Below are 14,383 nucleotides of genomic sequence, written 5' to 3'. Positions count from 1 at the left end.
CAAATGTCACTGGATCACAGTAGGGGAGGGCAGAGTAATAGGAAATGATGTAGGAGACACAGGCCTGACCAGATTATGTAGAATCTTGTAGATCATACTAAGTTGTTTGCATATTTTGCTAGGTGTTGTAGGGACCATTAATGAGTTTTTAGCAAGCAGTGACTTATATCTTTGCTTTGCAGAATCCTTGAGTCCTTAATGTGTAATGAGAGCAGTATTCGCAACCTACGTCAGAAAAAATCTGTGAATGCTTTAAACGGCCCCTTCTACCAAGAATATGAAGAGGATCTGGGTGACAGTAGTGCTGGGTACAAGGAAAACTCCAAGTTCCAGGACACCCACAGCAACTCTCATTATTATGTCTTCTTTGAAGAACAAGAAGATGAGCTCATTGGTTTTGGCCAAGAGCTCAAAAACCCCCAGGAAGAGACCTTACAGGCCTTTGATAGCCATTATGACTATACTGTGTGTGGGGGCAATGAAGACATGGTGTGTACCCCCAAGTCGGATGAGTTCAATCCCTGTGAAGACATAATGGGCTACAAATTCCTGAGAATTGTGGTGTGGTTTGTTAGTCTGCTGGCTCTCCTGGGCAATGTCTTTGTCCTGGTCATCCTCCTCACCAGCCACTACAAACTGACCGTCCCACGCTTTCTCATGTGCAACCTGGCCTTTGCGGATTTCTGCATGGGGATGTATCTGCTCCTTATTGCCTCCGTAGACCTCTACACTCACTCTGAGTACTACAACCATGCCATTGACTGGCAGACAGGCCCTGGGTGCAACACAGCTGGTTTCTTCACCGTCTTTGCCAGTGAGTTGTCAGTGTATACACTGACAGTCATCACCCTGGAGCGCTGGTATGCCATCACCTTCGCCATGCGCCTGGACCGGAAGATCCGCCTCAGGCATGCGTATGTCATCATGGTTGGGGGCTGGGTTTGCTGCTTCCTGCTTGCCCTGCTCCCTTTGGTGGGAATAAGCAGCTATGCCAAGGTCAGCATCTGCCTGCCCATGGACACCGAGACTCCTCTTGCCCTGGCATATATTATTCTTGTTCTGTTGCTCAACATAGTCGCCTTTATCATCGTCTGCTCCTGTTACGTGAAGATCTACATCACAGTCCGAAATCCCCAGTACAACCCGGGGGACAAAGACACCAAAATTGCCAAAAGGATGGCTGTGTTGATCTTCACTGACTTCATATGCATGGCCCCCATCTCATTCTATGCTCTGTCAGCACTTATGAACAAGCCTCTTATCACTGTTACCAACTCCAAAATCTTGCTAGTTCTCTTCTATCCACTTAACTCTTGCGCCAATCCATTCCTCTATGCCATTTTCACCAACGCCTTCCAGAGAGATGTCTTTATCCTGCTCAGCAAGTTTGGCATCTGTAAACGCCGGGCTCAGGCATATCGGGGCCAGAGAGTTTCTCCAAAGAACAGCACTGGCATTCAGGTCCAAAAGCTTACCCAGGACATGAGGCAAAATCTCCCCAACGTGCAGGATGACTATGAACTGCTTGAAAACTCCCATCTAACCCCAAATAAGCGGAGTCAAATCTCAGAAGAGTATAAGCAAACAGTTTTGTAAGCTGACAGGGGTACGGGGACTTATAAAAGGCTGGTTTCCTGAACATGCATTCCAGCCCCATGACACATACAACACGCAGCTGACCTAATCCTTGTTCGAGATGATGTTTCATGGGGCAAGAGATCATCTCTGGAGAAGGACTAGCATTAACCTAATCATCACCTCTAAGAAGGAAGAGAAGCTATCAGCATGTCTGAATCCCAGGTGATATCAAAATAATCTATACTTTCTGGAAGATCTGCTTTATGCTAAGTGCAGAGATGACATTGTGTAAAATATCAAGCTCAGTTGACAGCTTGACAAATGTCAGCTGAGCCATGTCATCACTGAGCTTCTCACTTTTATATAGCATTTCATACTAAAGATTCAGCAAGTCGTAAATGCAATTAACTTGGTTGGTGACCACAAGATAAAATTGGCCCTGTGTTGGCTCAGTCCAACATCATGTCCCCTGATACAACCAAGGAGAGTTTGCGTTCCTTGAAACTGAAAAGTCAAACAAGACATCATGCAAGGAACAGCTATTATGAGACATGAAGGAGGGGAAACGCTTAGCTTTGAGTTGTTTTTTCAGACTCTGAAATTTAATCATCTCTTCACAAGGATCTACCTGATGTGACCCAACTATTATGTGTTGCCTGGAAAAACTGGCAAGATTTTAGCTTATGTGGCTGAGCAAACTAAGAATTGCTCCTCTTGGCTAGTCTTATAGCAAAAAAGATGTGAACTCTAAAAAGTATTTCTAAGTAGCAACAAGTGGGAATTATGAGTGGAGCACACTGCATCACCTGTTGATTAAAAAAGCAGGCTGGATACCAGTTAACTGTTGGACCTTGGGCAAATCACTGGACCTCTCAAGTCTGTAGAAATGAAGGAGCTTGATGGCCTCTTCCAGTTTTAAAACTCTGTGTATATCCCTTTCCCTCAAAACATATGTTTCCATGACAAACAGAAAGAAAAGTATTAAGGAAGCAGAATCTGTTTTTCCTATCTTGTAGAGCCGCCATCTCCTTCTCTTTGCAGCCTAGACATATGACACAGGAAATTTTTTCTTTGTTTCATTTTTGGTTATGATGTCCAAACCAAAAGTGACCATATTGGGCTGGATATGAATCATTCATCTAATTGCTAGATCTACATAGCCATAATTACCAGGCTGAAAACAAATTGGTATTCATATAATAGAATAAAAGGTGGTTTTGCAAATTTTAGTTATTTAGAGTTACTACTTCTCTATGAAGATTCGCTTGAAAACATTTCACTTGTTTTCAGGGATTGGTTTCTTTACTTAGCCGTTTCCAATCTGTGATACAACACTAAAGCCATCAAGAGAGGTTTCTTCTCTCTCAAACTGCCAGCTCTTTCCAACCTTATTGATCACTGGACATAAAAATCTCTATTTCCCAACAGTGCTCCCTTACTTAAAACGGTCAGGATCTTTATCTGTAGATGTACTCTCCAGGTTATCTGTCAAGACAGCTCCTAATTTCATCCCAAGCAGAGGTGGCCTTTGCTTCTCAGTGCTCATGAACCACACCAGGAATTAAAAGCTTTTGTTGTTTTAAGTCTGCAAAGCGGAGTTAGTGGGCCCAATGGGCCCCCCAAGATGGTCCCCCCGACTCACTTGGAATCTCTCCATAGCCATACCCATTCCTGATTATCATTGAGACTCAGATGTCTTAATAGAAATATTAGACACACCTAATATCGTGACTTATCCATCAGTTCACTTGTAACTAATGAAATTAAACAAACATGTTACCATTTAGCATGTGTTTCTTGCCTGTGACATTTTGAAATATCACATCCTGATAAATAATGTGTTTTATCTTGAGTAGTTGAAATAATGCTTTGGAAACAGTCCTAGAAAAGTAACTTCAACAGAATTGTTGCTAAAATTTGCGTTTGCAACGTGAAATAAATTTTCTTCCTCTGAAATGATTGTTCTGAGTCCTACAGTATTGCTTTTTGTAATTTCTGAGCTTCTTTTAGGGTTATCATTTTACGTGTTAAAAACTAAAGACAGGAAAAAAACAATTGTCACATGTGCTAATATCTTTATATTAATAAATTATTAACTATCAATAATCTATGTATAGCATATAAGTATAACTTGATTATAAATGGTCTTTATGAAAAACTTACTCATAGTGAATTGAATTATGATTCATTGACAGGCAATGATGGCTAAGAGAAAAAAATGATTACTATTGACACTAGGAATTTAAATAGTGCTCTAATGAAGATAATAACTCTGTAAGATCTAGTCAGAGTTCACTTTATCTAGCAGCTTTCGATCATTTGAAGATAGACTCGAAACAGTGAGGACAAACGGCCTCAGGCCAGTCACAACAGATGTCACAAAATTCATGCCCTAAAGCTTATACATATTGCTCAAAGAAGTGTCTCTCAAAACACCCTCAAAGTTTGACTCTTGCTTTCTGGACAATCTGCTGCATATCAGAAGCAGCCAATTACAAGAAGAGAGCATATTACAGGCAGTACCAGGAGAGTGACAATAAGGTAAAAGTGAGGGCAGAAAAAGATGAAACCATATTCACGAGAATTAAAAACAATAACAGTTTGAGAACAAATACTCCTATCCGCCTGAACTCTTTGGGGAAAAAATTGTATTATAACACAGGAGAGTGATTCTCATTCATTCTGAATACCTAAAGGGAGAAGAAAAATTTGTTGGTAGCAATGCATTTTGTTTTAAAAGATACAAAAGTTTCAGCTCCAAGTGGTGGACTGAGTCCCAGCATCTACCAATCTTCCTTTTTCGAATTCCACTGAAATGGCAAGTAGAGAAAGTATTAAACGGGATCAAGCCAAAACTGTACTGTGAACAGGAGGAATAGCACCAACAACAGACCAAAGTCTTTGATGGCTTTCTGAAAGATGGAAAGTCTATGGCCTTGAGTTGATGGATAACTTAGAGTGGAGAAGGATGCAGCCTAGAACATACTCACGGATAAGGCTGAAGCTGTGGAGGGATGTGTTCCTCCCTGCAGAGTCCTAGAGAGACCCCTAAGCCTGAAGGTCACAGGACTGAGGAGCCAATTAGGGTAATGAATTGCAAATCTATTTCACTTGGCCCTTCCCATCCCCTCTCACTTCATTCAGTTAGAACAACTGATACATTCAGTGTTTGCCCCAAACTGAAATCAAGAAACTGATCTTAAAGAAAGTGAATGATCAGTGTAGATAGGGCTAAGTTGCTGGTCTGGGGCAGGGGGCAGGGGGCAGGGGCCAGGGACTCCAGCCCACTTTCCCACCTCCTGCCCTCACATCATAAAGTGAAGCCTAGTCCAGGCATCACCATCAGCACCCCAGTCAGGAAAAGGCGTCTTGGGGGAAAAAGATCTACGCCATCTGCTGACATGAACCATTCTCATCATTCATTCAAAAATATACATGAACCACAAGAATTACCAGACATTTGAGAAAAATGAACTGCATATCAATAGCACACAAAAAAAGACCAAATGGAACAAACAGAACATTTCCTCAGAAAAAATACATAGTTCGGAAACAGAGCGTTATTTTTAAATTTCTAATTGGTTAACGTCAGAGAAATTTGAGAAAATATTCAGCCCCAAAACAATAGCAGGCTACTATTTTTAAAAAAAAATAAAAAAAAAGGACTGGGAGTTAAAGTAGAGGAAATCTAGAATGTTGAACAAATAAACAAAGATGTGAAATATTTGACAAAAGTTGAAAGATACAGAGGATCCGTCTCGAAGTCCAACATCCGTCTAATTGGAGTTCTAGAGAAAACACAATAACCAGGGAAGCACAAGGAGAAAAACTTCTTGAGCTGATAAAGATTGATAGTGTCCCCTTAGTTCTAAGGGGGATGAGTGAAAAAGACTCACATGTGGAACAGTCCTTATAAAATATCATAACACCAAAAGTAAAGGGGAGATCTAAATGTTTGAGAGAGAATCAAGAGAGTAGAAGAGAGACAAAAGTCAGGAATTCGAAAGGATTAACAATCAGATTGACCTTTAACTTCGCATTAGCAACATCGTATACTAGAAGTCAGTGGAGCAACGCTTTGAATGCCTTGGGAAAAATATTTTAAATCCAGGATCCTATTCCTAGCCAAATTATCATTCAAGTGTAAGGGCAAAATAACGACATGTTTATATATGCAAGTAGTTGGTAAGTTTACTTGTGTCAGACAAATTATCCAAAACTTGGAAATAAGCAAAAAAACACTGGGTGTATTTTCAGTGAGTGCTGGGCTTGTCTATTCCTATTGTCTAGGCTGTTTTACAATTCTATAAGGACAGAGGTTAACTTGTCCAGAGGATTTCTATCTGATAGAGATTCAAATAACTTCTGGATGGTTTGTGACCCTACTGAACGTTAACCAGTTTTGTATCTGACCCAGCAGTCGTATCCTAACACTTGTAAATTGCTTATATATACCTAGCTTTTTAAGTGCCTTTTTGGAACAGTTTTAACATTTTGCTGGTGTCTTTATTAAATTAAAAGTTGAATAAAATCTTTGGAAAATGTTTATTTTATATTTGCAGGAGACATTTCCCACATCCCCCTTTTGAAAAATTGCTTGAAGTTGTACTTCAGATATAATGTAATTTCCTTCTCAATGGATCTTAGCACTTTACTGGTTTTATCGTTAATAATATTTTTATGCCATAATACTGTAAAAATTTTCAAATCAAATTATACGACTCACTTATGCTTACCAATAGAATATAAATATTATAAACCTTGACAAGTCAAAGTAATGGTACTGTGGACAAAAGTAAGCAGGGGCAGGGGAGGCGAGAGGTGCAGGACATGGTAATGGAGCTAATTTCCTATCTTACACAGTGGGGAGGGAAGGAAGACTGCTCATAGTTAATAGAATAAGAAAAAGAAGTTTGTTTTCTAAGATTATAAAATCAACCAATTGAAAAACTTAAAATTAATACTGGCAAAATGTTTTCAATGCTGGAAGTTAGGAGATAATGTTCAGTCAACTAATTTCCTAATTTTCATTATGTGCAGCCAAAAGATATATTGTCTATATAGGTACATAAGTATATAGAAGAATTACAATAATAACCATCAGAAGAGTTATGATCAGAAAATGGCTAAAAGTGGTTTTCTCTGGAGATTGGGGCTAGGGATTGAGTGGTGTTATAGACTGAATTGTGCCCCCCCACATTCAGATGTTGAAGCTCTCACACCCCCAATGTGACTGTATTTGGAGACAGGGCCTTTAATTAAGGTTAAATGAGGTCATAAGGGTGGGGACCTAATCCCATGGGACTGGTGTCCTTATGAGAAGAGGAAGAGATACCAGGGATCTCTCTCATTCTCATACACACACAGAGAAAAGGTCATGTGAGGACACAGCGAGAAGGTAGCCATCTGCAAGCCAGAAAGAGAGGCCACACCAGAAAGTGAATCTGCCAGCACTTCAATCTTGGGCTTCTAGCCTCCAGAATTGTGAGAAAATACATTTCTGTTCTTTAAGGCACCCAGTGTGTGGTATTTGTTATGGCAGTCCAAGGAGATTAATATAGATGGAAACTTTTCAATTGGTACTCTTTTGCACTGCTGATTTTTTTAATCATGTGCCTGCTTTTTTAAGATATTGGAATGGAAATTATTATATTAATATTATACTTAAGATAGTTAATTAACAATGTGGCATTTAAAGAAAGGTGCAGAATGGCTCATTTTATCAGATACTTGAGTTATTATGTCTTTAGAGTTATAAGAAGGGGAGGCAGATATCACATTGAAGGTGACTTGAACAAAATCTAGCCATCATGAAATTTAGATTTTTAGGATGTGATAAATCTAAACCAGTGACAAAGTGCCTACTTTGTAGAAATATCTACAAAGCTAAACACCAAGAAAATAAAACCCCTTTATAATTTATTCTATTGGACAGTCTAATTATATTAAATCGGAATTTTGGTTTCCCATAAATGCACTGCTACAAGTTGCACAGGGAAAATTAAGCAACTAATTGTTATCTGTCATACGAATTTAGTAAGTAAAAGTAAAACTTTGAACAAAGTAGGGAAACCAAGATTGTGTAAACAACTTCAATTCCGTCACTCACAATATAAATTTGGAATCTGTTTTGGGAATTTGGGAATATTTTGGAATATTCTGTTTCATTTAATTATTTTAGATGGAGAGGGATTAGGAAGATGATGGACAATTGCTGTTTGATGGCACACAATAAACAGTTTAATTGTATCTCAGCCATGTACCTCCCAGTTTTAAAAACCATAACGTGGTTCCTTGTAGCCATTTTAGGGGGCTGAGAGTCACAAAGCACTACAGAAATAGCTCAGGCATCTGGAAGCCATGTAATGATGTATTAATAATTCACCATAATGGAATTTAAACAAAGGATTCTAGTCATCAAGAAATTTACAGTCAGAAACAAGACTATAGATCTGCCATTAGATAGGAAGTATTTTGACAAAAGCCTATTTATAACTTATTCCTGTGACTCAGTTTTTTTTTTTTTTTTTTTTTACCACAGGCACTGCAATTTAAGGACTAACCCCAAAGGGAGTTGCAAAAAAGTCCAAAAGAGCCTCAGTTCTCTAGTAGGATTTTCAAGTTTCTCAGCAAGGGCCATATTAAATAGATGAGGTAAAAGTTTGAGAAAAACAAGACTAGTATCACCCCTGTTTCTTTTCAGCAAATCCCAGGTTTAAATTTTTATTACATTCCACCTCAATTCCCCAGACATCATGTGGAAAAGGCTTCTGGAATGATGTGGACAAATCTAGGTATTGTCAAACTAGATGTTGGCAAATGACTTGTGAATCTGTGGGAATATGGGACTCCTAGGATTTGTTATTAATAACAAATTAGAACCATTTCACTCTATTTGCTCTCAGATATTTCTCTGATTTCTCGAAGGGTTCCTTAAGCACTCTGACAGAAGAGGAACTAGGGGAGGTATTAATAGCTTCAACAAATGTTGGAGAAATGAGATACCCTGACTGATCGATGGCATGGTCCAGATGAAAGAGGAGATGCCTGACATCATACCTGTTTTCACCATCTGTAGGCCAACTGCGGATAAAGGGAAAAAGTGAGCACACACCTCTGGCACGCATAGGTCTTCCCAGACATCCAAGCTGCTACGTGGTTCCATTTTAATTAGTGCAGTTGAGCCACTAGTGGGAGCAATACTCGGAGGAAATTACAGCATTTCCTTCTGCTTCTTTAACTGTTTGCCTATCCAGCCTATATGGTACTTATGAGTTCTCTCCAAACCCACTCATCCTGCAGCTACACCCTGTCTTCCATCTAGAAGACCTTCAACTTATACTAACCCCTCCACCCTATCCTAGTCTCAATACTCTCTCTCCAACCTATTCATTCTATTCTATCCCTCTCCACCTCCTAAAAGTACCACTTCTATGCCCCTCAGGCCACCATTAAAAACGGAAAAGGGGCCAGTGGTGGTTGATGCTGCATCTAGGCTATATTCAGAAACTCTTCAAGAATTATCATCGTGGGCTGGCAATGGAGACAGTGAGAAGGTGCAGAGTATATTAGTAGAAATGGTTGAATGGTTCAGGATTAAAGATAGTAATTATATATAATGAGAAAGAAACCTCTTTCTTGGTGGCTGGTGCTTCCTATCATCTGTCTCAGTTAGCTGAAAAGGAAATGCAGGGCCTAATAATTTCATACTTAGATGGCTGCCTCTTAGAGTAATTACTTAGTAATGCCCACCACTTCTAGAGAAAGATCCTTTTACTTTTTCATAAGTTGATAACAACCACAACAAAATAAATAGTTGGAAGAAATGTCCAGAAGAATCTAATCCACCTATTTGCTTTAAAGTTCTATTTAATGAATCTTCTCAAACATACCTGAGGCAACCTCAGTTTTATACAAGGTACTCTTCTGTACTAACAGATGTCCTAATTTAAACAATAATTAATTGAAAGACACAGCTCAATTTGTTCATTTATTCAAAATCTGAGCATAGAGAGACACAGGCTAGAAAATCAGTAGACTATCTAATGTTTTGATTCCACAGAAATATGGGAAAACTTCTTTTGAAAAATCTCTGCTAAGAACCTGATAACTGTTTCTATGACTTTGGCTTTCCAATTACAAAGCCCTCTGACAGCTGTCAACTAAGTGTTAAATGAGAACTTGGAAGTTGACAACCACTGATTTGTTTCCTAGTAGCCTGTGATTCCTCCGATTCTGAATTAACTAAGAAGGAAGGGGAGGACAAAGTGGAGAAATTGGTATTAGCCTTAACATATAAAAATATTTTTTAAGGGAAGAATCATCATTGAGTTTGGGTAATAAAATTACTGGTAAATAAGGCTAATGATGATAGCTCCAAGGTCAGTGGAATGATATCAAATGCCTCTATTATAGGGAAATTTAATAAAGAGGAAAATTAAGGCCTCAGCTCAGCTTCGTTAACAGAATTGGATCATACAATTTATAACAAAAGAAAAAGTCCTTCTCAATTCTAAGGTGGCAAATAAAATTGTCAATTAAACATCAAAAAATTTTGCAGCTAGCTAGTCTAATTAATTAGAGTATCTTTTACGTTATCTCTGTATATTATACACCTTGTGTAATTATTATAGACAAGGATGCCCACTTTTTAGTAAATGGAGTATAGATTTTCGTCTTTGAGTTATTGTAAAATAATAAAGTTAACATACTTTGGATTCTGTCCCTCTACTGGCACCCCCATCAGCATGCAAACATGCCATTGTTTGTCCAATGTTTAAAAAAATATTTTCTTGACTCCACTTCTCCCCCATTATTTCTTTGGCTCCTTTATCACAAAACTAGAAAAAAAGAATTGCTCTACTCACTGTTGCAAATTGTTTCCCTCCCATTTTTTTTGTTAAACCCCCTCTAACAATGTTTTCAATCCCACAGCTCCACAGAAATCGATCTTGTTAAGGTCATTTGTGAATCCATGTTGCTAAATCCAATGGTCAATTTTCAGTCCTCGTGTTACTTGACCTATCAGCAGTATTTCATACAACTGTTCACTTCCTCCTCGTTGACACCATTTCTTCCCTTTTCTTCCAGGATACCACACTATCCTGGCTATCACTGGTATCACTGACTGTTCTTTCTCAATGGACTTTACTTGCTCAATGGACTTGCTGCTTTCTCTTTTTGTATAACCTCGTAATGTTGTGATACCCTGGGGTTCAGTCCTTAGTTCTTTTGTCTTTTGTATCAACACTTATTCCCTAGGTGATCTCATGCAGTCACAAGGCTTTGAATATTATCTACATGCGATGACTCTCAAAAGTATATCTCCAGACCAGACCTTTCTCCAAACTCCAGACTTTTATATCCATCTGCCTCCTCACCATCTCACCATCTCACCACTTGATGTCTAATAGGCATCTCAAAGTCAACATGTCCAAAACTAAACTCCTAATCTTCTACCCCCAAACTCACTTCACCTACAGCCTTCCCCATCTCAGTTGATGGCAATACATCCTTCAAGGTACTCAGACCAAAATCTTGAAGTCTTCCTTGTTTCTTCTCTTTCTCTCACACCCCACATCCAAAGCAAGTCTTTTGGCTTAACCTCCAAAATATATTTAGAATATGACCACTTCTTACACCTTCACAGCTATCATCCTAGTCTGGATCACCATCATCTCTCTTCCCTGGATTATTAAATGGTCTCCATTGTTCTTCTATTGTCTCCCTACAATCTATTAAGGAGTTGACAAACAACTACCTACTAGCCACATTGGGCCCACTGCCTGGTTTTGCACCTCCTGAGAGCTAAATGGTTAAAAAAAAAAAAAAAATCAAAAGGAAAAGAATATTTTGAGGCACATAAAAATTATATGAAATTCAAATTTTAGTATCCATAAATAAAGTTTTAGTGGAACATAGCCACGCTCATTCATTTACATGTTGTCTATGGCTTTACTTCTGTGCTGCAACAGCAGAGTTGAATAGTTGTGAGAGAAATTGTACAGCCCACAGAGCCTAAAATATTTACTCTCTGGCTCTTTACAGAACAATTTGCCAACCGCTGGTTTATTCTCAACAGATCAGCTAGAACGGTCCTTTAAAACTTAAGTTAGATCAGGTCATTCCTCTGCACGAAGTCTCTAAGTGGCTCTCCAGTTCTCTCAGAGCAAAAGCCAGTCTTTACAGTAGCCGACAAGGCCCATATGATCTGGCCCTCATTGTTTTCATTTCCTATAACTCTTCTTGTTGACTTGGTTCCAGCTGCTCTGCCTTCCCGCTATTCCTTGATCACACCCACAGACTCCCTAACCAGGCCTTTTGCATTGACTCATCACTGTCTAGAATGCTTTTCCCTCAGATAGCTCTGTGGATAAATCCTTCACCTCCATCAAGCCTTTGCCCAAAGAGTACCTCTCTAGTGAGTCCTGTCCTGACCACCCTACTTAAAATTGTAATTTGTTACATGCTACAGTCGTGGTCCCCCTCATCTTGCTTTCTTTTTTCTTTTTTCTATTGCACTTATCACCTCCAAACCTACTATATAATTTACTTATTTGTCATGCTATTAATAAACATAACAGAACATAAGCTCCACAAGGACAGATATTTCTGTTGATTTCTATTCACTGATACATTCTAAGAGCCTAGAACAATCCCTGAGCAATTCTAGGTGCTCAATGAATATTTGCTGGATTTGAATTGAATTTCTGATATATGGTTGTTCATGTCTACGACATGCTGAATTGATACTGAGCTCTTAAAATGCATCCTTCAAATATAACAGCATATTCTGTTACAGCATAATTATTTGGCAATTTTCTGCTTTATGATAAAGTTAGGCATTCTCTGTGGTTAAAAATTAGAGATGGCCTCATATAAATTCTTAAAAACCATGAGAAAAGATTCCACTACATACCTTTTCCTCTGCAAGAAGCCATTTATTGAGGCATCAATGTTACAGTAAGGAAGCACTTCTGACAAGCCCAAAACCCCTGAAGTTCACTGAAATTCAGTCTAAACTTCCCTTTTAAAAACCCAGAGAACTGGCCATCCACATCCAAGAAGAAGTGTTTGACTGGAACCTTTTTTTGGCTCAACTCATTATACATTTATTGAGTACCTATTACATGCAAGCATGTGAGTCAGAGATTTTTTTTTAACTATGTCCCAGTTTTCAAGAAACTTATAATCTAGAGAGGAAGAAAGATGTGCTCACAGCAGTATAAAAACTATTATAAAGAGTTTCTGAATGTTAGTATAGAACAATGCTGCCCAATAGAAATATAATGCAAACCACTATGTTAATTGTAAATTTTCTAGTAGCCACATTTTAAAAAGATAAAAAGAGGTAAAGAGCCAGCCCTGATGGCCTACTGGTTAAAGTTCGGTGCACTCCACTTCGGTGGCCCAGGTTCAGTTCCCAGGCACGGAACCACTCCAACGCATCTGTCAGTAGCCATGTTGTGGTGGTGGCTCACATAGAAGAACTAGAAGGACTTACAACTAGAATATACAACTAGGTACTGGGGCTTCGGGGAGGAAAAACAAAGAGAGGAAGATTGGCAACAGATGTTAGCTCAGAGTAAATCATTCCCAGCAAAAAAAAAAAAAAGAAAGAGGTAAAATTAATTTTAAAAATGTTTTAACCTGGGGCCATCCCAGTGGCACAGCAGTTAGGTGCGTGTGCTCCGCTGCGGCAGCCTGGGGTTCGCAGGTTTGGACCCCAGGCATGCACTGACGCACCGCTTGCTAAGCCATGCTGTGGTGGTGTCCCATATAAAGTAGAGGAGGATGGGCATGGCTGTTAGCCCTGGGCCAATCTTCCTCAGGGAAAAGGGGGAAGATTGGCATCGGATGTTAGCTCAGGGCTAGTCCTCCTCACAAAAAAAAAAAAAAATGTTTTAGCCCAATACATACAAAATTTTATCATTTTGACAGGTAATCAGTATAAAAATTATTGAGATAGTTTACATTCTTTTTTCTTCTTACTAAGTCTTCAAAAGTCAGTCTGTACTTATGGCACACTGCAATTTGGAACTAAATTTTCTTCAGAAATACTTGATCCATATTCAAAGTTCATAAAATTTAGAGTTGAAAAAACAGATTGGCATACCCAAGTTGTTCTAAACAGACTTAAAAGTTTCCCATAACTGAATTGAGTATTGAATTTTTAACTTAAAGTTTAATTAATTAAAATTAAAAATTCCATTTTTCGGTTGCACTAGCCGTATTTCAAGTTTGCAATAGCCAGATATGGCTAATGGCTACCATACTGGACAGTGCAGGTTTAGAGCAGGGATTGTCCAACTTTTTCTGTAAAGGGCCAGAGAGTAAATATTTTAGGCTTTGCAAACCGTGTGTACCCCTGACCTAGAGGATTCTACTTGGGGGATCAGAGAAGTCTTCAAGAAGGTCACTTTTTTTTTTTGTATTGTGAAATTTTTGTTGTACATTATTGTTTATCAGTCACCATGTAAGTGCATCCCTCCACCCCTTGTGCCCACCCCCAAGCCCCCTAGCCCCTGGTAACCACCAAACAGTTCTCTCTGTCCATGTGTTGGTTTATCTTCCACATATAAGTGAAATCATGCACTGTTTGTCTTTCTCTTTCTGGCTTATTTCACTTAACATAATACCCTCCGGGTCCATCCATGTTGTTGCAAATGGGACTATTTTGTCTTTTTTTATGGCTGAGTAGTATTCCATGGTATAGATATACCACATCTTCTTTACCCAATCATCAGTCGAGGGACACTTGGGTTGCTTCCATGTCTTGGCTATGGTGAATAATGCTGTGATGAAC

The 14,383-nt window shown here is 38.9% G+C and overlaps 1 protein-coding gene across 1 annotated transcript in view; it reads left to right on the top strand.

Annotated features, from left to right (window-relative positions):
• The window catches only part of TSHR (thyroid stimulating hormone receptor), a 63,646-nt gene extending 60,011 nt beyond the window's left edge, over window positions 1-3,635 (top strand). The window contains exon 9 of the mRNA XM_087447772.1: window positions 183-3,635. Within this exon, the coding sequence (XP_087303898.1) occupies window positions 183-1,596 (1,414 nt within the window). The 3' untranslated portion in view covers window positions 1,597-3,635. The remainder of the gene's footprint in view (window positions 1-182) is intronic.
• The last annotated feature ends 10,748 nt before the right edge of the window (window positions 3,636-14,383 follow it).

Source organism: Ceratotherium simum, chromosome 24 (assembly GCF_057802395.1).
Source record: "Ceratotherium simum simum isolate JZ-2026a chromosome 24, ASM5780239v1, whole genome shotgun sequence".
NCBI classification, from domain to species: Eukaryota; Metazoa; Chordata; class Mammalia; order Perissodactyla; family Rhinocerotidae; genus Ceratotherium; species Ceratotherium simum.
This window is presented reverse-complemented; position numbering and strand designations above follow the sequence as displayed.